Source organism: Taeniopygia guttata, chromosome 1A (assembly GCF_048771995.1).
Source record: "Taeniopygia guttata chromosome 1A, bTaeGut7.mat, whole genome shotgun sequence".
Taxonomy (NCBI): Eukaryota; Metazoa; Chordata; class Aves; order Passeriformes; family Estrildidae; genus Taeniopygia; species Taeniopygia guttata.
In genome coordinates this window covers 698,872-724,596 of record NC_133025.1, presented here as the reverse complement: position 1 = coordinate 724,596, position 25,725 = coordinate 698,872, and the positions used below count along the sequence as shown (strand labels likewise).

Genomic DNA, 25,725 nt, shown 5'->3' with positions numbered 1-25,725 from the left:
CATGGGGACATGGGGACACATGGGGGGACATGGGGAGACATGGGGGGACACATGGGGACACAGAGAGTGGCAGAGACCCCCCGGGGCTGATTTGGGGACCCCCTTCCCTTGGGGACACCCCTGTCCTGGGGACACCCCCCGGCTGTACCCCCCGCGCCCCCCGAGGGTCCCTGTCCCCCGTGGGTGTCACCCGTGGGGCGCAGACACGGCCGAGGGACACGGGGGGTCCCGGTGCTTCCGTCACTTTATTGGGGGGTCTCGGGGTGGGGTGGGGGGGGGGGTCCGGGGGTTTGGGGGGCAGCGAGGGGCGGGGGAGATTTGGGGGGCAGGGGGTGGATTTGGGGTTTGGGGGGCGGGGGGGATTTGGGGCACAGGATTTGGGATTTGGGGCACAGGGGCAGGATTTGGGATCTGGGGGGCAGTGCAGCAGGGGCGGGCAGGGTTGGGATTTGGGATTGGGGTCCGGGAGGGGGTTTAGGGGCAGGATTTGGGATTTGGGGCACAGGGTGTGGGATTTGGGGCACAGGAGGTGGGATTTGGGGCACAGGATGTGGATTTGGGATCTGGGGGGCAGCGCAGCAGGGGCAGGGCTGGGATTTGGGATTGGGGTCCGGGACGGGGTTTGGGGGCACAGGGGTGGGATTTGGGGTTTGGGATGGGGTTTGGGGGCAGGATTTGGGGGGTCGGCCCCAGAGTGGGGGGCTGGCAGGTTGGGGGGCCCCCCTAGGCCCGGTATTTGCAGACGAAGGGTTTGGGGTCCCCGCAGGCCTCGCCCTCCCAGGCCATGAACCCTGCGGGGACACGGGACACGGCCGCGCTGGCACGGGACACGGGGACATGCGGGACACCCTGCTCCCCCCCTGCCACCTCCTGCCACCTCCTGCCACCTCCTGTCACCCCCTGTCCCCCCCTGTCCCTCCCTGCCACCCCCTGTCACCCCCTGTCCCCCCTTGTCACCCCCTGTCCCTCCCTGTCACCTCCTGTGCCTCCTGTCACCTCCAGACCCCCCTGTCCTTCCTGTAACCTCCTGACCCTCCGTGTCCCTCCCTGCCACCTCCTGATTCCCCTGTCACCCCCTGTCACCTCCTGCCACCCCCTGTCACCTCCTGACCCCCCATCCCTTCCTGCCACCCCCCCGTCCCTCCCTGACCCCCTCTGTCCCTCCCTGCCACTCCCTGTCACCTCCTGCCACCTCCTGACCCCCCTGTCACCCCTGTCATCCTCCCTGTCCCTCCCTGCCACCCCCTGTCCCCCCCTGCCACCTCCTGACCCCCCCGTGTCCCTCCCTGCCACCCCCCCTGTCCCTCCCTGTCACCCCCTGGCCCCCCCTGCCACCTCCCCAGGCCATTGTCTGTCCCCAGCCCCACTGTCCCCAGGCCATGGATTGTCCCCAGGCCTCACCCGCCGAGTCCTCCAGGGCCACACAGGACTGTCCCTTGGGGCCATCGTCCCCGTCCCAGGCCCAGTAGTGGCGCGGGGACCCGTCAGCCCAGAGCCACCCCTGGCGCTGCGACACGGGACACGGGGACAGCGCGTCAGGGGGACACGGGGACACGGGGGACACCAGGGGGCAGCAGGGTGGGACAGGAAGGTGAGGCAGGGCGGGGTCCGGGCCGGGAGGGGACACCGGGGGCCAGCAGGGCACAGCAGAGGACACTAAGGTGGGACACGAAGGTGAGACAGGGCAGGCTCAGGGCAGGGAGGGGACACCAGGGGCCAGCAGGGTGGGACAGCAGGGGACACTAAGGTGGGACATGAAGGTGAGGCAGGGCGGGGTCCGGGCAGAGAGGGGACACCAGGGGACACCAGGGGCCAGCAGGGGACACTAAGGTGGGACACGAAGGTGAGGTAGGGTGGGCTCAGGGCAAGTTGGGGTGCAGGGAGGGGACACCAGGAGACACCAGGGGACACCAGGGACACCAGGGTGGGACATGAAGGTGAGACAGGGAGGGGTCTGGACAGGGAGGGGACACCAGGGGACACCAGGGGACGCCAGGGTGGGACACCAGGAGACACCAGGGGCCAGCAGGGGACACCAGGGGACACTAAGGTGGGACACGAAGGTGAGGCAGGGAGGGCTCCGGGCAAGGAGAAGACACCAGGGGACACCAGGCGACACCAGGGACCGGCAGGGTGGGACAGCAAGGTGACAGACGGTCACTCACCCGGTGTCGCAGGCCGATCCAGACGCTCTCCCGTTCCCTGTCCCTGTCCCTCTCCCGGTCCCGCTCCCGCTCCTTCTCCTCCTCCTCCTCCTCTCCCCGCGGCCGGCGGGCGATGAAGGCGGCGAGCGCCCGGTGCTCCTCGGGGCTGCGCAGCGAGGCCAGGTGCCCCCCGCGGGTGGCCTGGCACCACGCCTGGGGACAATGCCACATCCAGGGGGTGACCGGGATTTGGGGACACCCCCCGTGCCCCCCGCGGGTGGCCTGGCACCACGCCTGGGGACAATGCCACATCCAGGGGGTGACAGGGATTTGGGGACAACCCCCGTGCCCCCCGTGCCCCCCGCGGGTGGCCTGGCACCACGCCTGGGGACAACGCCACATCCAGGGGGGTGACAGGGATTTGGGGACACCCCCCGCACCCCCCGTGCCCCCCGCGGGTGGCCTGGCACCACGCCTGGGGACAACGCCACATCCAGGGGGTGACAGGGATTTGGGGACACCCCCCGCGGGTGGCCTGGCACCACGCCTGGGGACAATGCCACATCCAGGGGGTGACAGGGATTTGGGGACACCCCCCGCGGGTGGCCTGGCACCACGCCTGGGGACAATGCCACATCCAGGGGGTGGCGGGATTTGGGGACACCCCCCGCGGGTGGCCTGGCACCACGCCTGGGGACAATGCCACATCCAGGGGTGACCGGGATTTGGGGGACCCCCCGTGCCCCCCGTACCCACCTCGGCCCGTCGCCAGCTCAGCTGCTGCCCGAAGTAGCCGTAGCAGTGTCCCCCAAAGGCCAGCCAGCCCCGGGGACAGCGGGTGGCCTCAGCCCCTGCGGGGGACAGCGGGGTCACTGTCACCCCAAATCTGGCCGGGGGGTTTGGGGGGGTTTGGGGGGCTTTGGGGGGGGTTCTGCGGGGGTTTGGGGGGTTTTGGGGGGATTTTAGGGGGTTTGGGGGAGTTTTGGGGGGGTTTTGTGGAGGTTTTGTGGGGTTTTGTGGGGGTTTGGGGGGTTTGGGGGGGTTTGGGGAGTTTTAGGGGGGTTTGGTGAGGTTTGGGGGGGTTTTGGGGTATTTTGGGGGAGTTTTGGGGGGTTTGGGGGGCTCAGGACGCAGTTTGGGGATCGGGGTGCAGATGGGGGTCTTGGGGTGCAGTTTTGGGAATCGGGGTGCAGTTGGGGGGATCAGGGCGCAGTTTGGGGGATCACAGTAGAGTTTGGGGGATCACGGTGGAGTTTAGGGGATCAAGGTGTAGTTTGGGATCTCGGGGCGAAGTTTGGGGATTGGGGTGCAGTTTGAGGGATCAGGGCACAATTTGGGGGATCAGGGCGCAGTTTAGGGGATCACAGTAGAGTTTAGGGGATCACGGTGTAGTTTGGGGTCTCAGGGTGCAGTTTGGGGACCGGGGTGCAGATGGGGGTCTTGGGGTGCAGTTTGGGGATCGGGGCACAATTTGTGGGGTCAGGGGGCAGTTTGGGGTTTTAGGGCGCAGTTTGGGCATCAGGGTGCAGATGGGGGTCTTGGGGCGCAGTTTAAGGGATCAGGGTGGAGTTTGGGGTTTCAGGGTGGAATTTAGGGGATCAGGGCACAGTTTGGGGGATCAAGGCACACTTTGGGGTTTCAGGGCGCACTTTGGGGTTTCGGGCGCACTTTGGGGTTTCAGGGCGCAGTTTAGGGTCTCAGGGCGCACTTTGGGGTTTCGGGGCGCGCTTTGGGGCTCTCACCCGGCAGGGCGGGGGGCAGCAGCAGGCACCCCAACAGGCAGAGCCCCAGGAAGGCGGCGGGACCCATCCTCAGCTCCTGCAACGGGGGAGGGAGGGGGCTGCAGAGGTGGGGGGGGGCAGCACCCACTGCTGCGCCCCCAGCACCCCCAGGACCCCCCAGCACCCCTAGGACCCCCAGGACCCCTCAGCACCCCAACATCCCCAGGACCCCCAGGACACCCCAGCTCCCCCATCACCCTGGGACCCCCCAAATTCCTCAGCCCCCTGGGACCCCCCAGCTCCTCCAGCACCCCCCAACACCCCCCAGCACCCCCAGCACCCACAGCACCCCCAAGACCCCCCAGCCCCCCAGCACCTCCAGCACCCCCCAGCCCCCCCAGCACCCCCCAGCCCCCCCCAGCACCCCGAGCACCCCCAAAACCCCGCAGCACCCCCAACACCCCCCAACCCCCCGACACCCCCAAGACCCCCCAGCCCCCCCAGCCCCCCAGCACCCCCAGGACCCCCATCACCCCCAGCACCCCCAAGACCCCCCAGCACCCCCAGGACCCCCCGTCACCTCTCGGTCCCGCAGCGGCTGAGCGGGACAGGGACACCCCAAATCCTTTATAGGGCCGGGTGGGGGCGGGGCGGGGGGGCCGGGCCGGGCGCACCCACCCGTGGAACCGCTGGCACCGCATCAAAGGCCGCGTGACGCGGGCACCCACTGAAACCGCACCCATGGGTGCCCCCGGGCCCAGGGACACGGACAGAGGGACAGAGAGGGGGACAGACAGAGGGACACGGACAGAGGGACAGACAGAGGGACAGACAGAGGGACAGACAGAGGGACAGACAGAGGGACACGGACAGAGGGACACGGACAGAGGGACAGACAGAGGGACACGGACAGAGGGACACGGACAGAGGGACAGACAGAGGGACACGGACAGAGGGACACGGCCAGGCAGGGGGTTGTCCCCGGTCCCTGTCCCCTCTCCCGGGTTAGTCCCGGTCCCCGTGCCCGGTCTGGCCCCTCTCCCGGGGTTGTCCCGGGTTATTCCCTGTCCCTGTCCCCTCTCCCGTGCTATTCCCTGTCCCTGTCCCCTCTCCTGGGTTATCCCTGTCCCCTCTCCCGGGTTAGTCCCGGTCTGGCCCCTCTCCCGGGGCTGTCCCGGGTTAGTCCCGGTCCGTGCCCGGTCTGGCCCCTCTCCCGGGGCTGTCCCGGGTTATTCCCTGTCCCTGGCCCCTCTCCCGGGTTGTCCCGGGTTATTCCCGGTCCGTGCCCGGTCTGGCCCCTCTCCCGGGGTCGTCCCGGGTTATTCCCGGTCCCCGTGCCCGGTCTGGCCCCTCTCCCGGGTTAGTCCCGGTCCGTGCCCGGTCTGGCCCCTCTCCCGGGGCTGTCCCGGGTTATTCCCGGTCCGTGCCCGGTCTGGCCCCTCTCCCGGGGCTGTCCCGGGTTAGTCCCGGTCCGTGCCCGGTCTGGCCCCTCTCCCGGGGCTGTCCCGGGTTATTCCCGGTCCGTGCCCGGTCTGGCTCCTCTCCCGGGGCTGTCCCGGGTTAGTCCCGGTCCCTGTCCCCTCTCCCGGGGCTGTCCCGGGTTATTCCCGGTCCCTGGCCCCTCTCCCGGGGCTGTCCCGGGTTATTCCCGGTCCCCGTGCCCGGTCTGGCCCCTCTCCCGGGGCTGTCCCGGGTTATTCCCGGTCCGTGCCCGGTCTGGCCCCTCTCCCGGGGCTGTCCCGGGTTATTCCCGGTCCGTGCCCGGTCTGGCCCCTCTCCCGGGGCTGTCCCGGGTTATTCCCGGTCCGTGCCCGGTCTGGCCCCTCTCCCGGGGCTGTCCCGGGTTATTCCCGGTCCGTGCCGGTCTGGCCCCTCGCCCGCCGGTGGCTCCGTTCTGGCGGCGCGGGGCGGGGAGGGAGGGCCGGGCCGGTGCCAACCCGGTGCCACCCGGGGCGCGGCGACCCCCGGGCCGGACACGGGCCAGGGGCTGTGCGCAGGGCCCGCCCGTGGCACCGTGCCCCGCTGAGCACCCCCGGCACCGCCCGGGGCGGGCACCGGGATGGGAACGGGGCACCGGGATGGGAACGGGGCACCGGGATGGGAATGGGGCTGGGAGTGGGCACCGGGAACCGGGAATGGGAATGGGGAACCGGGAATGGGCACGGGGCACCGGGAATGGGCACGGGTATGGGAATGGGGAACCGGGAATGGGCACGGGAACCGGGAATGGGCACGGGTATGGGAATGGGCACGGGGAACCGGGAGTGGGCACGGGGAACCGGGAATGGGATTGGGGAACCGGGGATGGGCACGGGGCACCGGGGATGGGCACGGGAATGGGCACTGGGCACCGGGAATGGGAACGGGGCACCGGGAATGGGCACCGCCCGGGGCGGGCACGGGACGGGAACCGGGCACCGGGATGGGAACGGGGAACCGGGATGGGAGCGGGGCCGGGAGTGGGCACCGGGAACCGGGAGTGGGCACCGGGAATGGGCACCGGTACGGGGATGGGCACGGGGCACCGGGATGGGAACGGGGAACCGGGAGTGGGCATGGGGAACCGGGAATGGGAACGGGGCCGGGAGTGGGCACCGGGAACAGGGAATGGGCACCGGGAATGGGAACGGGGCACCGGGAATGGGAATGGTGCCATGGATCCAGCCCTGGCACCCCACGGACACCCCATGGACACCCCATGGACACCCCATGGACACCCCACGGACACCCCACGGACACCCCATGGACACCCCATGGACACCCCACGGACACCCCACAGATCCAGCCCTGGGACCCCACGGACACCCCTGGACACCCCACGGACACCCCACGGACACCCCACGGACACCCCATGGACACCCCATGGCCACCCCGTGGATCCAGCCCTGGCACCCCACGGATCCAGCCCTGGCACCCCACGGACACCCCACGGACACCCCACGGACACCCCACGGACACCCCATGGACACCCAACGGATCCAGCCCTGGCACCCCACGGACACCCCACGGCCACCCCACGGCCACCCCACGGACACCCCACGGCCACCCGCGGGTGTCCCAGCCCGAGGCGCAGCGGAGTCACACCAAGAGCCTTTATTGGGAGCCGGTACCGGGCGGGGACCCCCCGGGCCCCCCAAATCCCGGATCCCCCCGGTCAGTGCCCGGCCGCGGGGGGGGCTCTGTCGAAGAGCCCCGCGATGTCCAACATGGCCTGGCGGATGTTGCGGCCGAAACGCTGCGAGTCCTGCGGGAGCACCGCTCAGAGCCCGCCCGCACCCCGGGGTGGGACCCGCACCCCCTCAGAGCCCGCCCGCACCCCGGGGTGGGACCTGAACCCCCCTCAGAGCCCGCCCGCACCCCAGGGTGGGACCCGCACCCCCGCCAGGGTGGGACCCGAACACCCCAGGGTGGGATCTGAACCTCCAGGGTGGGACCCGCACCCCCCCGGGTGGGCTCCGAATGCCCAAAGCGAGACCCGAACCCCCTCAGAGTGGGACCCAAACCCCCCCAGGGTGGGATCTGAACCTCCAGGGTGGGATCCGCACCTCCAGAGTGAGACCCGGACCCCCCCGAGTGGGACCTGAACCCCCCCAGGGTGGGACCCGAACCCCCCCAGAGTGGGACCCGAACCCCCCCGGGTGGGCTCCGAATGCCCAAAGCGAGACCCGAACCCCCCTGGCCACCCTGGGGCACCCCCTGATCTGTGGGACCCCCCTGCACCCCAGTGGGTCCCACGGGAAGCAGAGAGGGGCAGTGACCCCACGCGTGACCCCACGCGTGACCCCACGGGTGGGGAGCCCCCCGCCCACCCCCTTTGCCCCCCTCACCGTCTCGGGGCTGGAGAACTTGCTGGACACGTGGAAGGTGATGAGGTTCTCCCCGGCGATGATGTAGGACACCCCATAACCATCGTCTGCCACCTGCGGGGGAGGCGAGGGGCCGTGGGGCACCTGGGGGGCACCTGGGGGGCGCCCACCCGTGACACCCACCCGTGGCACCCACCCCGTGGCACCCACCCGGGGCACCCACCCGGGACACCCATGTGGGGCTGGGGGTTCCCGCTGTGGGCACCCCTTTGCCCCAACCCACGGGGAAGGGGACACGCAGTAGGGACCCCACCGCCCCCCCGGTGCCCCCGGTGCCCCCCGGTGCCCCCCGGTGCTCACGGGCCCGAAGCCGCCGCCGCTGGAGACGTGGTCGGGGAATTTGTTGAGGTCGAACATCTTCAGCTGCTGCTGCGGGGTCTGGCTGGTGGAGAGGCGCCAGGGCTCGGCCAGCACCTGGGGGGGCACCCGCTGCACCCCACTGCGCCCCAGGGCGCCCCATGGCACCCCGGGGAGCCCCACGGCACCCCACGGCACCCCGCGGCGCCCCACGGCACCCCAGTCCCAGAGCAGGACACCACGTGTGGTGCCACCAGGGTGGGTGGCAGTGCACCCTTGTACCCCGCTGTGCCCTCATCCCGTGTCCCATCCCGTGTCCCATGTCCCCATCCCATGTCCATGTCCCATCCCGTGTCCATGTCCCGTGTCCCATCCCGTGTCCTGTGTCCCCATCCCATGTCCCGTATCCCCATCCCGTGTCCCCATCCCGTGTCCTGTGTCCCATCCCGTGTCCGTGTCCCCATCCCATGTCCGTGTCCCCATCCCGTGTCCCCATCCCGTGTCCGTGTCCCATCCTGGTCCCGTGTCCCATCCCGTGTCCCGCGTGTCCCCCTCCCGTGTCCCGTGTCCATGTCCTGTGTCCCCATCCCGTGTCCGTGTCCCCATCCCGTGTCCCCATCCCGTGTCCCCATCCCGTGCCCCATCCCATGTCCCGTGTCCCCATCCCGTGTCCCGTGTGCCCATCCCGTGTCCGTGTCCCCATCCCGTGTCCCCATCCTGTGTCCGTGTCTCATCCCATGTCCCCATCCCGTGTCCGTGTCCCCATCCCGTGTCCGTGTCCGTGTCCCCATCCCGTGTCCCCATCCCATGTCCCCATGCCGTGTCCCGTGTCCCATCCCATGTCCCGTATCCCCATCCCGTGCCCGTGTCCCCATCCCGTGTCCCATCCCGTGTCCCCATCCCGTGTCCCCATCCCGTGTCCCATGCCGTGTCCCTGTCCCCATCCTGTGTCCCCATCCCGTGTCCCGTGTCCCCTCCCGTGTCCGTGTCCGTGTCCCCCTCCCGTGTCTGTGTCCCCATCCCATGTCCCCATCCCGTGTCCCCATCCCGTGTCCCCATCCCGTGTCCCATGCCGTGTCCCTGTCCCCATCCCGTGTCCCCATCCCGTGTCCGTGTCCCCATCCCGTGTCCCGTGTCCCCATCCCATGTTCCTGTGTCCGTGTCCCTGTCCCCGTGTCCCCCTCCCGTGTCCCCGTCCCCTGTCGGTGTCCCCGCGCACCTTGGCCAGGAAGGGGCTCTGCGTGCCGAGGTACCGCGACACGAGGTAGAGGCAGAAGAGGTGGCGGTCGATGCCCGCGCCCGTCATGGCCAAACGATAGAGCTGCTGGTGCTTCTCTGCGGCCGCCTTGAACAGCCGCTGCCGCTCCGAGCGCTGGGGGACCCCAATTAGTGACACCCCAAATTACTGACAGCCTGAAACAACATCCCAAACCTGCACCCCAAACCTGCACCCCATACTGAGCCCAAACTGAGCCCAAACTGAGCCCAAACCTGCACCCCGGCACACCCCCAAACCTGCACCTTGAACAGCCGCTGCCGCTCCGAGCGCTGGGGGACCCCGAATTAGTGACACCCCAAATTAGTGACACCCCGAAATTACCGACACCCCAAAATAACATCCCAAACTGAGCCCAAACCTGCACCCCAAACTGAGCCCAAACCTGCACCTTGAACAGCCGCTGCCGCTCCGAGCGCTGGGGGACCCCAAATTAGTGACACCCCAAATTACTGACACCCCAAATTACTGACACCCCAAATTACCGACACCCCGAACTGACACCCCAAACTGACACCCTGAACCGACATCCCAAACCTGCACCCCAAACTGAGCCCAAACCTGCACCTTGAACAGCCGCTGCCGCTCCGAGCGCTGGGGGACCCCGGAATTAGTGACACCCCCAAATTACTGACACCCCGAACCAACACCCCGAACTGCACCCCGAACCGACATCCCAAACTGAGCCCAAACTGAGCCCAAACTGAGCCCAAACCTGCACCTTGAACAGCCGCTGCCGCTCCGAGCGCTGGGGGACTCCAAAATTACCGACACCCCAAATTATTGACACCCCAAAATGACTGACACCCCGAAATAACATCCCAAACCTGCACCCCAAACAGTCCCGGTTCGGGGGCAGTCCCGGTTCCGGGGCAGTCCCGGTTTGGGGTCAGTCCCGGTTCGGGGAGCAGTCCCGGTTCGGGGGGCAGTCCCGGTTCGGGGGGCAGTCCCGGTTCGGGGGGCAGTCCCGGGGCAGTCCCGGTTCGGGGAGCAGTCCCGGTTTATGGGGGCAGTCCCGGTTCGGGGGGCAGTCCCGGTTCGAGGGGCAATCCCGGTCCCGGGGCAGTCCCGGTTCGGGGGCAGTCCCGGTTTATGGGGGCAGTCCCTGTTCGGGGGCAGTCCCGGTCCCGGGTCAGTCCCGGCTCGGGGGGCAGTCCCGGTCCCGGGGCAGTCCCGGCTCGGGGGGCAGTCCCGGTTCTCTGGGCAGTCCTGGTCCCGGTGCTGCCCGGTTCGGGGGCAGTCCCGGCCCGGTTCGGGGGCAGTCCCGGTGCCCGGTTCCCCGGCAGTCCCGGCCCGGTTGGGGGCAGTCCCGGTTTATGGGGGCAGTCCCGGTTTATGGGGGCAGTCCCGGTTTATGGGGGCAGTCCCGGTGCCCGGTTCGGGGGCAGTCCCGGTGCCCGGTTCCCCGGCAGTCCCAGCCCGGTTCCCCGGCAGTCCCGGCCCGGTTGGGCACTCACGGTGCCGCGCGGCTCCGCCATGCAGCGCACGAAGGCGGTGGCCTCGGCGGTGCAGGAGCGCACGGTCTCGGTGCGGCCCTCGCGGAACAGCCGCGTCATGGACGCCTCGTAGGTCAGGCAGAAGGAGCCCTTGTCCTGCGGGGGGCGGCGCGTGGGTCCCGGCCCGTGGGTCCCAGCCCAGCCCGTGGGTCCCGGCCCGTGGGTCCCAGCCCAGCCCGTGGGTCCCGGCCCGTGGGTCCCGGCCCGTGGGTCCCATCCCGGCCCGTGGGTCCCGGCCCGTGGGTCCCATCCCGGCCCGTGGGTGCCATCCTGGCCCGTGGGTTCCATCCCAGCCCATGGATCCCAGCCCGTGGGTCCCGGCCCGTGGGTCCCAGCCCGTGGGTCCCATCCCAGCCCGTGGGTCCCAGCCCGTGGGTCCCATCCCAGCCCGTGGGTCCCGGCCCGTGGGTCCCATCCCATGGATCCCATCCCAAGGATCCCATCCCATCCCATGGATCCCATCTGATCCCATAGATCCCATCCCATGGATCCCATCAGATCCCATCCCACCCCATGGATCCCATCCCACCCCATGGATCCCAGCCCATGGATCTCATTCCATCCCATCCCATCCCACCCCATGGATCCCACCCCATCCCACCCCATGGATCCCACCCCATGGATCTCATCTCATCCCACCCAATGGATCCAATCCCATTCCAAGGATCCCATCCCATCCCATGGATCCCATCTGATCCCATGGATTCCATCCCAAGGATCCCATCCCACCTCACGTATCCCATTCCATGGATCTCACCCCACCCCACCCCATGGATCCCACCCCACCCAATCCCATGGATCCCACCCCATCCCACCCACGGATCCCACCCCACCCAATCCCATGGATCCCATCCCATGGATCTCATCCCATCCTACCCAATGGATCCAATCCCATTCCAAGGATCCCATCCCATCCCATGGATCCCATCTGATCCCATGGATTCCATCCCATGGATCCCATCTGATCCCACCCACCCCATGGATCCTATCCCACCCCATGGATCTCAGCCCATGGATCCCATCCCATCCCATGGATCCCATCCCATGGATCTCATTCCATCCCATCCCACCCCATAGATCGCATCCCATAGATCCCATCCCATGGATCCCATCCCATTCCAAGGATCCCATCCCACCCCATGGATCCCACCCAATCCTATCCCACCCCATGCATCCCATCCCATCCCACCCAATCCCATGGATCCCACCCCATCCCACCCCATGGATCCCACCCCATCCCATCCCATGGATCCCACCCCACCCAATCCCATGGATCCCACCGCACCCAATCCCATGGATCCCATCCCATGGATCCCATCCCAGCCCATGGATCCCATCCCATGGATCTCATTCTATCCCATCCCACCCCATAGATCACATCCCATAGATCCCATCCCATGGATCCCATCCCATTCCAAGGATTCCATCCCACTCCATGGATCCCATCTGATCCCATGGATCTCATCCCATGGATCCCATCCGATCTCACCCCAACCCACGGATCCCACCCCATGGACCCCATCCCACCCCATGGATCCCACCCCATCCCATCCCATGGATCCCACCCCACCCAATCCCATGGATCCCATCCCATGGATCCCATCCCACCCCATGGATCCCACCCCACCCCATCCCATGGATTCTACCCCACCCCATTGATCCCACCACATCCCATCCCACGGATCCCACCCCATCCCACCCCACAGATCCCGCCCCACCCCACGGATCCCGTCCCACCCCACGGATCCCGTCCCACCCCACGGATCCCACCCCACCCGGTCCCGTCCCTCACGCGGAAGTGTGCCAGCTGCAGGGCGATCTGGATGAAGGCGTCGGGGCTGGTGCGGCAGCGCTTGATGAGCCCTTTGCCGAAGGTGGAGAACGGGAAACAGCAGAAATCCACGTCCTCGGCCAGCGCCCGTGCCACCCGCAGCGACGCCTCGATGGCTGCCACCCCCTGGGGACATGGCACGGCATGGCATGGCATGGCATGGCATGGCATGGCATGGCATGGAACCCTCACCTGTGCCACCCACAGTGACACCTCGATGGCCGCCACCCCCTGGGGACATGGCACGGCATGGCATGGCATGGCATGGCACCATCACCTGTGCCACCCACAGTGACGCCTCGATGGCCGCCACCCCCTGGGGACATGGCATGGCATGGCACGGCATGGCACCATCACCTGTACCTGCACCCTCACCTGTGCCACCACAGTGACACCTCGATGGCCGCCACCCCCTGGGGACACAGCACGGCATGGCATGGCATGGCATGGCACCATCACCCGTGCCACCCACAGTGACACCTCGATGGCCACCACCCCCTGGGGACACGGCATGGCATGGCACGGCATGGCATGGCACGGCATGGCACCCTCACCTGTGCCACCACAGTGACACCTCGATGGCCGCCACCCCCTGGGGACATGGCATGGCACGGCATGGCATGGCATGGCACCCTCACCTGTGCCACCCACAGTGACACCTTGATGGCCGCCACCCCCTGGGGACATGGCACACCGTGGCACGGTGTGACACTTTCACCTGTGCCCTCCCCCGCCCTGTCCCCACCCTGTCCCACCCGTGTCACCCACCTCGGGGGGGATGTCCCACTGCAGGCGCTGGGGGGGGGCCAGCTGCCACCTGGGGTCCCCCTTGCAGTGTCCCCCCTCCGTGTAGCCCAGTTGGAACTTGTCCGTGGCCAGCATGAACTGGGGGGGACAAGGGGCATTGGGACTTGGGGGGGAGAAAGACCCCCAGCCCCCCAAAACCCCCAGCCCCCCAAAACCCCTGGTGCCCCAAAACCCCTCATCCCCCAAAACCCTCAGCCTCCCAAAACCCCCGGCCCCCCAAAACCCCCGGCCCCCCAAAACCCCTGGTCCCCCAAAACCCCTCATCCCCCAAAACCCCCGGCCCCCCAAAGCCCCCGGCCCCCCAAAACCCCCGGCCTCCCAAAACCCCCGGCCCCCCAAAACCCCCGGCCCCCCAAAACCCCTGGTCCCCCAAAACCCCTCATCCCCCAAAACCCCCGGCCCCCCAAAGCCCCCGGCCCCCCAAAACCCCCGGCCCCCAAAACCCCCGGCCCCCCAAAACCCCCGGCCCCCAAAAGCCCCGGCCCCCCAAAACCCCTGGTCCCCCAAAACCCCCGGCTACCCAAAACCCTCAGCCCCCCAAACCCCCGGCCCCCCAAAGCCCCCGGTCCCCCAAAACCCTCAGCCCCCCAAAACCCCCGGCCCCCCAAAACCCCCGGTGCCCCAAAACCCTCATCCCCCCAAAATCCCTGGCCCCCCAAAACCCTCAACCCCCCAAAACCCCCGGTCCCCCAAAGCCCCCGGCCCCGCAAAACCCCCAGTGCCCCAAAACCCCCAGTGCCCCAAAACCCCCAGTGCCCCAAAACCCCCGGCCCCCCAAAACCCCCGGTGCCCCAAAACCCTCAGCCCCCCAAAACCCCCAGCCCCCCAAAACCCCCGGTCCCCCAAAACCCCCTGGTGCCCCAAAACCCCCAGCCCCCAAAACCCCCGGCCCCCCAAAGCCCCCGGCCCCACAAGTCCATAACCCCAATCCCAGAGCCCCGATCCCACAATCCGCCCGGACCCCAAATCCGCAGGGCCCCCAACCCCCAACAGCCCTGAGCACCCAATTCTGTGACCCCCAGACCCCCAATTCCATGGCCCCCCCCACTCCTCGATTCCATGACCCTCCAACACCCACATCCCCAAATCCCCTGGACCCCCAATTCCCCAGCCCCCCCAAACCCCAAATCCCCAAATCCTCAAGACCCCAACCCCCCCAATCACCCCCAGCCCCCCAAGCCCCTCAAACCCATCTATCCCCCAAAGCTCCCATCACCCCAAATCCCTGACCCCCCCAGCCCCCCATTCCAAACCCTCAGCGCCCCCTCAGCCCCCCAAAATCCCGACCCTCACCCCCACCCCAAAGCAGAACCCCCACATCTTCCCCCCCTCCCTGCCCCAAAATGGGGACCCCCAGCCCTTGGGGCACCCCATGGGGTCCCCAACCCGGACAGCCCCAGCCCTGGGGTGCCCCACTGGGGGATTGCCCGTGCCGGGGGTGCCCCACCGGGGGGTCCCCGCCCCACCGGGGGTCCCCGCGCCCCGGTACCTCCCAGAGGTGCCCCACGATGGGGGCGTCGGCCCAGGAGTGCTCAGCGTTGGCCCCGACCTTGCCGTTCTTGTAGACCACCAGCGTGAAGGACTTGTCGAACCAGCTGGGGGGCGGCACGGGGGGTTTGGGGGGGATTGGGGGGATTTGGGGGGGATTTGGGAGAGTTTATGGGGATTTGGGGGGATTTTGTGGGAATTTGGGGGGGTTTGGGGGGGTTTGGGAGTGATTGGGGGGAGTTTACAGGGATTTAGGGGGGATTTGGGGGGATATTGGGGGATATTTGGGGGGTATATGGGGGATTTAGGGGAGTTTGCGGGGATTTGGGGGAATTTGGGGGAATTTTGTGGGAATTTGGGGAATTTTGGGGTGGTTTGGGGAGATTTGGGGGGCATTTGGGGGGATTTGGGGAAGTTTACGGGGATTTGGGGGAAGTTTGGGGGAATTTTGGGGGAGTTTGCGGGGATTTTGGGGGGATTGGAGGGGTTTGGGGAGCATTTGGGGGATTTGGGGTGTGTGTGTGTACCGGGGGTAGGCTTGGGGTGTCAGGGCTGTTTTGGGGCCTAGCAGGGGTTGGGCTGGTTGGGTTTTTGGGGTGTCTATGGGTATGGGGGGCAGGTTTTGGGGTGTCAGGGCTGTTTTGGGGCCTAGCAGGGGTTGGGCCGGTTGGGTTTTTGGGGTGTCTATGTGTACGGGGGGCAGCTTTTGGGGTCTCAGGGCTGTTTTGGGGCCTAGCAGCAGCCGTGCAGCAGGGTCAGGGCTGTTTTTGGGCCTAGCAGCGGTCGTGCAGCAGGGACTGGGCTGTTTGGGATTTTGGGGTGTGTGTGTGTACCAGGGGTAGGTTTGGGGTGTCAGGGCTGTTTCGGGGTGCGCACCGGTCGTAGCAGCGGCCGTGCAGCAGGGACTTGGCGTAGGCGTCCATGCAGCCGGGCCGCTCGGGCTCCTGGCCGTGCTCGTCCTCGTCCAGCGCCAGGAAGAAGGCCGCGCGCTCGATGGCGTCCAGGGCCACCTTGTTGGGGCCGCGGCTGAAGAACCGCGCCCGCGCCTCGGCCCACGGCACCCTGGGCACCCCGGTCAGCACCGGGCACCCCGGTCAGCGCCGGGCACCCCGGCCCCACCGCCGGGCTGTGCCCACCCCTCTGAGCCCCCCACCCACGGGGGTGTCCCTGTGCCCACGGGGTGGGGCCCAGTGTTCCCAGTGCTACCGATGTTCCCAGGATTCCCAGTATCCCCATTGCTCAGGAGATCCCAGGAGCCCGTTATGCCCAGTATGCCCAGTATCCCCATTATTCCTGGTGTCTCTGGTGTTCCCAGAGCTCCCAGTATGCCCAGTATTCCCATTATTCCTGGTGTTCCAAGAGCTCCCAGTATGCCCAGTATCCCCAGTGTTCCTGGTGTTCCCAGAGTTCCCAGTATGCCCAGTATCCCCAGTGTTCCTGTTGTTCCCAGAGTTCCCAGTATCCCCAGTATCCTCATCATTCCCAGTGTTCCCAGAGCTCCCAGTATGCCCAGTATCCCCAGAGTTCCCAGTATCCCAAGTTCCCAGTATCCCCATTATTCCTGGTGTCCCTGGTGTTCTCAGAGCTCCCAGTATGCCCAGTATCCCCAGTGTTCCTGGTGTTCCCAGAGTTCCCACTATCCCCATGATTCCTGGTGTTCCCAGAGCTCCCAGTATGCCCAGTATCCCCATTATTCCTGGTGTTCCCAGAGTTCCCAGAGCTCCCAGAGTTCCCAGTATCCTCAGTATTCCTGGTGTTCCCCAAGCTCCCAGTATCCCCAGTGTTCCTGGTGTTCCCAGAGCTCCCAGTATGCCCAGTGTCCCCATTATTCCCAGTATCCCCATTATTCCCATTACTCCCGGAGTTCCCAGAGTTCCCAGGTGCCCAATGTCCCCATTATTCCCAGTATCCCTATTATTCCCATTACTCCCGGAGTTCCCAGGTGCCCAGTGTCCCCATTATTCCCAGTGTCCCCATTACTCCCAGTATCAACAGCATCCCCAGCGTTCCCGGAGTTCCCAGTGTGCCCGTCATTCCCGTTATTCCCGGAGCCCCCCGGTGCCCATCATTCCCGTTATTCCCGTTATTCCCGGAGCCCCCCGGTGCCCATCATGCCCATCATTCCCGTTATTCCCGGTGCCCGTTATTCCCGTTATTCCCGTTTTTCCCGGTGCCCACAGACCTTTCCCCGGCGGTCAGCGCCGCCAGCCGCTCCTCGCCGGGCTGGGGGGGTGACGGATCCTCCAGGATCCTCTGGAATTGCATCTCCAGGTCGGCGGGGGGGAGCAGCTGCCCCCCGTAGTACAGCCACACCTTGTAGTAGCGGCCCTTGTGGTACACGGCCAGGTGTTTGCTGTCCGCCAGGTGCAGCAGCGTGTCTGGGGGGGCACGGGGGGCTCAGGGCACCGGGGACCCCCGGCCCGCCGCCCCCGGCCCGCCGCCGCCCCCTCCCCGAGCCCGTACCGGTCTCCTTGCCCGGGATGCGGGTGGTGTTGAACATCCGCTCCGACTGGTACGAGCACATGGGCACCACGCCCAGGGCCATCATCTGGGGGGACACGGGGGTCGTGGGGGGTCGTGGGGGGTCGTGGGGTGGGGGGGGTGTGTCCCCAGCTCTGTCGCTGTCACACCCCGCTCCGGGCCCCACCGCCCTGCGGCTGTGCCACACCCGGGATCCCCAAAATCCGTGGGGTCCACACAGCTCCCTCAGCCCCACGGGACCCCCAAATTCCTCAGCCCCCTGGGACCCCCCAGTTCCCCCATCCCCCTGGGACCCCCAAAATTCCTCAGCCCCCTGGGACCCCCCAGCTCCCCGGGATCCCCCATCTCCCCCATCACCCTGGGACCCCCCAGCTCCCCCATCGTCCTGGGACCCCCCAAATTCCTCATCCCCCTGGGACCCCCCAGCTCCCCCATCCCCCTGGGACCCCCCAAATTCCTCAGCCCCCTGGGACCCCCCAGCTCCCCCAGACCCCTGGGACCTCCCCCAGCCCCATAAAATCCCCCCAAACCCCCCAGCCCCATGTGACCCCTTTAACTCCCCCATCCCCCTGGGACCTCCCCCAGCCCCCTGGGACCCCCAAACCCCTCCGTTCCACCGGGCTCCCAACTCCCTCAGCCCCACGGGACCCCCCCTGCGACCTCCAACCCCTTGGGACCCCCCCGGACCCCCCATCTCCATTGGGTCCCCCCAATGTCCCCCTCCCCGGGGAGATCTCCCCACAGTCCACTGTCTGCCACCCACAGGACCACGCTCACCCCCTCCCCCCGGGACCCCCCATCCCCGTGGGACCCCCCCCCAAGCCCCCCTCACCGGGGGGATCTCGCCCCGGTCCAGCCGCCGCCGGTAGAGCAGGATGGAGTGCACGGTGTTGGCCGCCCGCGCAGCCTGGATGGGGCTGGGGGTGACGTACAGGAAATCCTGGGGACAAGCGACACGGCGGGTGGTGGCGGGGGGTCCCCGGGGGCGTTTGGGGGTCCCCCAGCCCCCCAGCACCCCTTACCATGGCGTAGTAGTTGCTGTTGACCATGAGGGGGCTGCGGCCGCGCAGGTAAATGTATTCCTCCCACCAGTCACTGACCTGCGGGACGGGGACAGGGACAGGGACAGGGGCAGGGGACAGGGACAGGGACAGGGACGGGGATGGGGACAGGGACAGGGACAGGGATGGGGACAGGGACAGGGGACAGGGGACAGGGACAGCGGGACAGGGACAGGGGACAGGGACAGGGGACAGGGACAGGGGACAGCGGGACAGGGACGGGGACAGGGACAGCGGGACGGGGACAGGGGACAGCAGCAGGAACGGAGACAAGGAATGGAGACAGGGACAGGAATAGGGGACAGGGAAAAGGGAGAGGGGACAGGGAAAAAGACAGGGGACAGGAACAAGGGTGAGGGGACAGGGACAAGGGTGAGGGGACAGGGACAAGGACAGGGGACAGGAACCGGGATGGGGATGGGGACAGGGACAAGGGTTAGGAGACAGGGACAAGGACAGGGGACAGGAACGGGGATGGGGACAGGAATAGGAATGCGGGACAGGGAATAGGGTGAGGGGACAGGGACAAGGACAGGGGACAGGAACCGGGATGGGGATGGGGACAGGGACAAGGGTTAGGAGACAGGGACAAAGACAGGGGACAGGGGACAGGGATGGGGATGGGTGAAAGGGACAGGAGACAGTGACTGCTACAGGACCCTCCACCCCTACTGCTCCAGCCAGGACATCCCAAAGCCCTCCTCATGCCGCTGGCAGGGGACACCAGCTCCGAGGCCCCAGGTGTCCCCAGGTGTCCCCAGGTGTCCCCAGACTCACGTAGTTGGTTGTCCACCAGGACTTGAGGCGCAGATAGCGCTGCAGCCGCGGCGCCGTGTTCTCCTGGAAGTCCTTGGCCAGCGCCGCCATCTCCCGGTATTTGTCATCGTCCAGCAGCGGCCGCACCGACTCCAGGTACTGCGGGAGGGGACACGGTGACACCGCTGCCACCGCCTGTCACCCACGGGCCCCCAGCCCCACGCGCGTGGCGTACCCGGGCCACGGTGGCTTTCACGGGGGGCACGGGCAGCTTGGGGAGGGAGCTCTGGAAGCTGTAGAGGAGCGGCTTGCGGATGGACATCAGCTTCATCAGCGCCTGCAGAGGATGAGGAGGAGGAGGAGGAGGAGGAGGAGGAGGAGGAGGAGGAGGAGGAGGAGGAGGGATGGGTGAGGATCCACGGCCCCCGCGGCTCCCAGAGAACTCCGGGCACCCACGGCGATTAAAGCACCCACGGCTGCCAAAGCACCCACGAGTATCACAGCACCCACGAGTACCGAAGCACCCACGGCTCCCAGAGCACCCACGGCTACCAAAGCACCCACGGCTACCAAAGCACCCACGGCTACCAAAGCACCCACGGCTGCCAAAGTTCCCGCAGGTCCCAAAGTTCCCGCAGGTCCCAAAGTTCCCGCAGGTCCCAAAATTCCCACAGCTCCCAAAGCTCCCGCAGCTCCCAAAGCTCCCAAAATTCCCACATCTCCCAAAATTCCCACAGCTCCCAAAGTTCCTGTAGCCCCAAAAGCTCCCATGGCTCCCACAGCTCTCCCACATCTCCCAAAGGTCCTGCAGCTCCCAAAGCTCCCAAAGGTCCCGCAGCTCCCAAAATTCCACATCTCCCAAAGCTCCCCTATCTCCCACAGCTCCCAAAGTTCCCAAACCTCCCTCCTCTCCCAGGACTCCCAGAATTTCCACAGCTCCCAGAACTCAAATGGCTCTCGCAGTACCCACAGCTCCCGTGGTTCCCACAGCTCCCGAAGATCCCAAAGTTCCCGAGGTTCCCAAAGTTCCCAAAGCTCCCATGGCTCCCACATCTCCCGAGACTCCCAAAGCTCTCACAACTCCCACAGGTTCCCAAAGTTCCCACATCTCCCAAAATTCCCACATCTCCCAAAGTTCCTGTGGCCCCAAAAGCTCCCATGGCTCCCACATCTCCCACATCTCCCAAAGCTCCCGCAGCTCCCAAAGCTCCCGAAGTTCCCGCAGCTCCCAAAGCTGCCACATCTCCCAAAATTCCCACAGCTCCCAAAGCTCCCACGGCTCCCAAATCTCCCAAAGCCTCCACAGTTCCCACAGCTCCTGAAGATCCCAAAGCTCCCGAGGCTCCCAAATATCCCAAAGCCTCCACAGCTCCCGAAGATCCCAAAGGTCCCACAGCTCCCACATCTCCCAAAATTCCCACAACTCCCAAAGTTCCCACAGCTCCCAAATATCCCAAAGCCTCCACAGTTCCCACAGTTCCCAAAGCTCCTGCATCTCCCAAAGTTCCCAAAGCTCCCAAAATTCCCACAGAGTTCCCAAAGCTCCCACAGCTCCCAAAATTCCCGCAGCTCCCAAAGTTCCCGTGGCTCCCAAATCTCCCAAAGCCTCCACAGTTCGCATGGCTCCCACAGTTCCCACATCTCCCAAAATTCCCACATCTCCCACAGCTCCCGCAGCTCCCAAAGTTCCCATGGCTCCCAAAGCTCCCACATCTCCCAAAATTCCCACATCTCCCAAAATTCCCGCAGCTCCCAAAGCTCCCGCAGCCCCCGAAGTTCTCGTGGCTCCCAAATCTCCCAAAGCCTCCACAGTTCCCACAGTTCCCACAGCTCCCTAAGCTCCCTCAGCTCCCAAAATTCCCACAGCTCCCAAAATTCCCACAGTTCCCAAAATTCCCACAGTTCCCAAAGCTCCCGAGGCTCCCAAATATCCCAAAGCCTCCACAGTTCCCACAGCTCCCGAAGATCCCAAAGGTCCCACAGCTCCCACAGCTCCCAAAGTTCCCAAAGCTCCCAAAGGTCCCAAAGCTCCTGCATCTCCCGCATCTCCCACAGCTCCCAAAGTTCCCACAGCTCCCAAAATTCCCACAGCTCCCAAAGCTCCTGCATCTCCCCAAAATTCCCACATCTCCCAAAGTTCCCACAGCTCCCAAAATTCCCACAGCTCCCAAAGCTCTCACATCTCCCAAAATTCCCACATCTCCCAAAATTCCCACAGGTCCCAAAATTCCCACAGGTCCCAAAATTCCCACAGCTCTCCCACATCTCCCAAAGTTCCCACATCTCCCAAAATTCCCGCAGCTCCCAAATTTCCCGTGGCTCCCATATCTCCCAAGGCCTCCACAGTTCCCACAGCTCCCGAAGATCCCAAAGCTCCCGAGGCTCCTAAATATCCCAAAGCCTCCACAGCTCCCACACCCCCCGCATCTCCCACACCTCCCAAAATTCCCACATCCCCCACACCCCCCACACCCCACCACACCCCCCACACCCCCACATCCCCCCGTGTCCCGGTGTCCCGCGTGGGCGCCGCGGACCATCCAGAGGCGGGTGCTGCGGCTCATGTGTCCGTGGGGCTCGAACATCCACCCGTGGTAGGAGAGCAGCAGGCGGAGCAGCCGCCGGAACAGCAGCACGGCCGCGAGCCACGCGCCCGTGGAAAACACCACCGTGCTGACCACGGCCCGCGCCCGTGGGCTCAGCGCCTGCCTGGGGACACGCGGGGACACGCGTCACGCGTGGGACAGCACCCGCGGATGGCCCCCAACAGCGCTGTGCCGCTGCTGCTGTTCCCAGGGAATGGGACCCACGGGGATGTCCCTGAGTGGGTCCCACGAGGGACGCCCCCAAAAGGGTGGGGAGCTGCCAGGGGTGTCGCGGGTCCCCACGGACACGCCGGACTTTGGGGTCTGTCCACGGGACACTGTGGGGGGACCCTGAGGGTCATCCCCGCCATGGGAGGTGATGGGGGCTCCTCCCGGTGACCTCGGGGCGTGTCCCCGCTCACCTGTGGGGCCGTGTCCCCGCTCACCCGTGGGGTTGCGTCCCCCGTGGGGCCGTGTCCCCGCTCCCCCGTGGGGCCGTGTCCCCGCTCACCCGTGGGCCGTGTCCCCTCTCACCCGTGGGGCCGTGTCCCCTCTCACCCGTGGAGCTGTGTTCCCCGTGGGGTCGTGTCCCCGCTCACCCGTGGGGCCGTGTCCCCCGTGGGGCCGTGTCCCCTGCGGGGCTGTGTCCCCTGTGGGGCCGTGTCCCCGCTCCCGCGTGGGGCCGTGTCCCCTCTCACCCGTGGGCCGTGTCCCCGCTCCCCCGTGGGCCGTGTCCCGCTCACCCGTGGGGAAATGTCACCCGTGGGGCCGTGTCCCCCGTGGGGCCGTGTCCCCACTCCCCCGTGGGCCGTGTCCCGCTCCCCCGTGGGCCGTGTCCCCGCTGCCCCGTGGGGCAATGTCACCCGTGGGCCGTGTCCCCGCTCCCCCGTGGGGCCGTGTCCCGCTCCCCCGTGGGGCAATGTCACCCGTGGGGCCATGTCCCGCTCCCCCGTGGGGCAGTGTCACCCGTGGGGCCGTGTCGCGCTCACCCGTGGGGCAGGCAGCTCTGGATGCGGGCGATCAGCCCGAGGGACGGATCCACGTGGCAGTAACACGAACCGGCCGTGGCCACCAGCGCCACCATCCAGCTGGAGGGGGACGCGGGGTACACCCCACTCAGGAAACTGTTCTGTGTGGGCACAGCGCTGTCACCGCGGGTGACACGGGGGTGACACGGGGGTGGCACCGGGGCGGGGGCGCGGCCGCCGAGCCCACCTTGGTGCGGACCAGGCGCTTTTTCCACGAGTGGACGGTGGCCAGGTAGAGGTGGCGCACGGCCTCGCGGCTCAGCTGGAAGTCCAACCCCTCGGGCGTGACCGTGAACTGGAAGGCCACGGCCTGGTGGGCCTCCGCCATCCTGGGGACACGCGGGGGACACCTGCGGGGACACCTGCGGGGACACCTGCGGGGACACCGGGACGGTGGGCGCGGGGAGACAGCCACCCACGCGGGACAGCGGGGTGATGGCACCGGGCGGGGGAGGGGGCGGTGAGTGTCCCCCCGGTGTCCCCGGTGACAGTGGGTGTCCTCCCTGGTGTCCCCGGTGGTGGTCCGTGTCCTCCCCGGTGTCCACGGGGCGGTGGCAGTGGCAGTGGGTGTCCCCCCGGTGTCCCCAGTGGCAGTGGGTGTCCCCCCGGTGTCCCCGGGTGTCCTGCCCGGTGTCCCCGGTGGCAGTGGCAGTCCTGCCCGGTGTCCCCGGTGGCAGTGGGTGTCGTGCCCGATGTCCCCGGTGTCCCCGGGTGCCCAGCCCGGTGTCCCCGGTGGCAGTGGGTGTCCCCCCGATGTCCCCAGTGGCAGTGGGTGCCCTGCCCGGTGCCCCCGGGTGCCCTGCCCGGTGTCCCCAATGGCGGTGACAGCCCTGCCCGGTGTCCCCGGTGGCGGTGGGTGTCCCCCCGGTGTCCCCAATGGCGGTGACAGCCCTGCCCGGTGTCCCCAATGGCGGTGACAGTTCTGCCCGGTGTCCCCGGTGTCCTGCCCGCTGTCCCCGGTGGCGGTGGGTGTCCTGCCCGGTGTCCCCGGTGTCCTGCCCGGTGTCCCCGGTGGCGGTGCAGCCCCGCGGGAGCCCCGGGGCCGTTGAACGGCGCGGTCACGGTGGCCTCACGCGGCGCCGCTGGCCCGGTGCCCACTGAGGGAAGGGTCACCGCTGTCCCCAAGGCCAGCGCGGCCCTGAGGGGACACCGGGGAGGACAGCGCGGCCCGGCCGGGGGTGCCACCGAGTCCCTGTGCCACCACCGGGGTCCCGCTCTGGGACACCCCCGGTGTGGACACGCTCAGGGGGGTCGGGGGTGACACCCCTGTCCCCAACACGGGGACATTTCCCACGGTGGCGTCCGGCTGAGGTGACAGCCACCACCCGGGGGTGACAGCCACTACCCGGGGGTGACAGCCACCACCCGGGGGTGACAGCCACCACCCGATCGCAGAGGGGTTTTTGTGCCCTCTGCGCCTCGGGGTGTCACCGCACCACCCCGTGTCACCCCATGTGTGCCACCACCCTGTGCCACCACCCCGTGTCACCACCCTGTGCTACTACCCCATGTCACCGCCCTGTGCCACCACCCTGTGCCACCGCCCTGTGCCACCACCCCGTGTCACCGCCCCGTGCCACCGCCCTGTCCCGCAGGCCGTGTCCCCGCGCCCCACGCGTGTCCCCGCGCTGGGTGGCACCGGGGACACCCCCTCCGTGTCCCCCCGCCCAAGGTCACCGCGGCCCCGGAGCCCCCGCGTGGGGACACCGCGAGGGGACCCCCGGCCAGGCGTGGGGCGCGGGGACACGGACACGCGTGGGAGGCGGCACCGGGCGTGACACCGCGGGAGGGACGGGCGGGGGTGGGTTACCGGTACCGGCGGTGCCCCCGCGCTGCCGCCGCCCCCGCGGGGCTCCCCACGCGTGGGTCCCGTGCGTGTCCCCTCCCCGGTCCCCCCGTACCTGCGTGGGCAGCGCGGGGGCCGCGGATCCGCGGGACGGCGGCTCCTGGGCCGCGGCTGCCGCCGGTCGGTAACCGGACACCGGCGGGCCGGGCGGGGCCGCTCCGCCCCCGGGGGGACCGCGACACTCGGGGGGACCCCGACACGCCGGGACGGGCCCGGGACACCGCGTGGGGTGGCATCAACAGCGCGGGACACGGAGCGTCACTGCCCGGGGACAGCGACATCCCGGGGGACAGCGACATCCCGGGGGACAGCGGGGACACCGACATCCCGGGGAAAGCTACGGCCCGTGCCAGGGACACATCCCGGGACAGGGACCCGCGACAGGGACACGGGACGGGGACACATCCCGGAACAGGGACACACACATGGGACAGGGACACGGGACAGGGACACGGGACAGGGACACAGGACAGGGACACGGGACAGGGACACACACCCGGGACAGGGACACACACCCGGGACGGGGACACATACCGGGACAGGGACCCGGGATAGGGACACGGGACAGGGACACAGGACAGGGACAGGGACACACACCCGGGACAGGGACACGGGACAAGGACCCGGGACAGGGACACGGGACAGGGACACAGGACAGGGACACGGGACAGGGACCCGCGACAGGGACAGTGGCTCTGCCACGAGGTCCGGGAGCACCGAGTGTCCGTGCCCGGGACAATGTCTGCTGTCCCTGTCCCTGTCACCTGGCCCTGCTTGTCACTTGTCTGGCACCTGCTTGTCACCTGCCCGACCTCTGGCCCCCGTCCCGCTTGTCACCTGCCCGCCACCCTGAGTGTCACCTGCCTGTGCCCTGCCCGCTGCCCTGGCTGTCCCCTACCCGCGCTCTGTCACTCGCTTGTCCCCTGCCCATGCTCCGGTTGTCACCTGCCTGTCCTGTCCCCTGCCCCCTGCCCTGGCTGTCACCTGGCTGTCACCTCCCTGTCCCCTCTCGGTGTCCTGCCTGTCCCCTTGTCCCCTGTCC

General features: G+C 67.7%; 2 protein-coding genes across 7 annotated transcripts; both read right to left on the bottom strand.

Annotated features, from left to right (window-relative positions):
- Positions 1–210: 210 nt before the first annotated feature.
- LOC140680492 (dromaiocalcin-1-like) lies at positions 211–5,950 on the bottom strand. Its single transcript, XM_072918071.1, has 6 exons — positions 4,446–5,950; positions 3,887–3,962; positions 2,901–2,995; positions 2,166–2,357; positions 1,402–1,507; positions 211–791 (listed from the first exon to the last, which is right to left on the bottom strand). The coding sequence occupies exons 2-6, from the start codon at positions 3,951–3,953 to the stop codon at positions 724–726; spliced, it is 528 nt and encodes a 175-aa protein (XP_072774172.1). The 5' UTR covers positions 3,954–3,962; positions 4,446–5,950; the 3' UTR covers positions 211–723.
- A 993-nt stretch (positions 5,951–6,943) lies between these two features.
- CPT1B (carnitine palmitoyltransferase 1B) lies at positions 6,944–24,878 on the bottom strand. Of its 6 annotated transcripts, XM_072918038.1 has the most exons (20): positions 24,739–24,877; positions 23,025–23,211; positions 22,799–22,938; positions 21,762–21,933; positions 19,460–19,561; positions 19,246–19,383; positions 18,430–18,507; positions 18,240–18,347; positions 17,390–17,474; positions 17,109–17,304; positions 15,803–15,988; positions 14,928–15,033; positions 13,400–13,516; positions 13,027–13,044; positions 12,593–12,739; positions 10,762–10,896; positions 9,248–9,400; positions 8,032–8,145; positions 7,693–7,785; positions 6,944–7,109 (listed from the first exon to the last, which is right to left on the bottom strand). In XM_072918038.1, exons 2-20 carry the CDS (start codon positions 23,163–23,165, stop codon positions 7,020–7,022), a joined length of 2,319 nt encoding a protein of 772 aa, XP_072774139.1. In that variant the 5' UTR covers positions 23,166–23,211; positions 24,739–24,877; the 3' UTR covers positions 6,944–7,019. The 6 variants fall into 6 exon arrangements, with proteins under 6 accessions (XP_072774139.1, XP_072774123.1, XP_041576639.2 ...); XM_072918022.1 differs by lacking the exon at positions 13,027–13,044 and having other exon boundaries at positions 12,593–12,757; positions 24,739–24,876; XM_041720705.2 differs by lacking the exon at positions 13,027–13,044 and having other exon boundaries at positions 12,593–12,757; positions 23,025–23,224; positions 24,740–24,839.
- Positions 24,879–25,725: the final 847 nt, after the last annotated feature.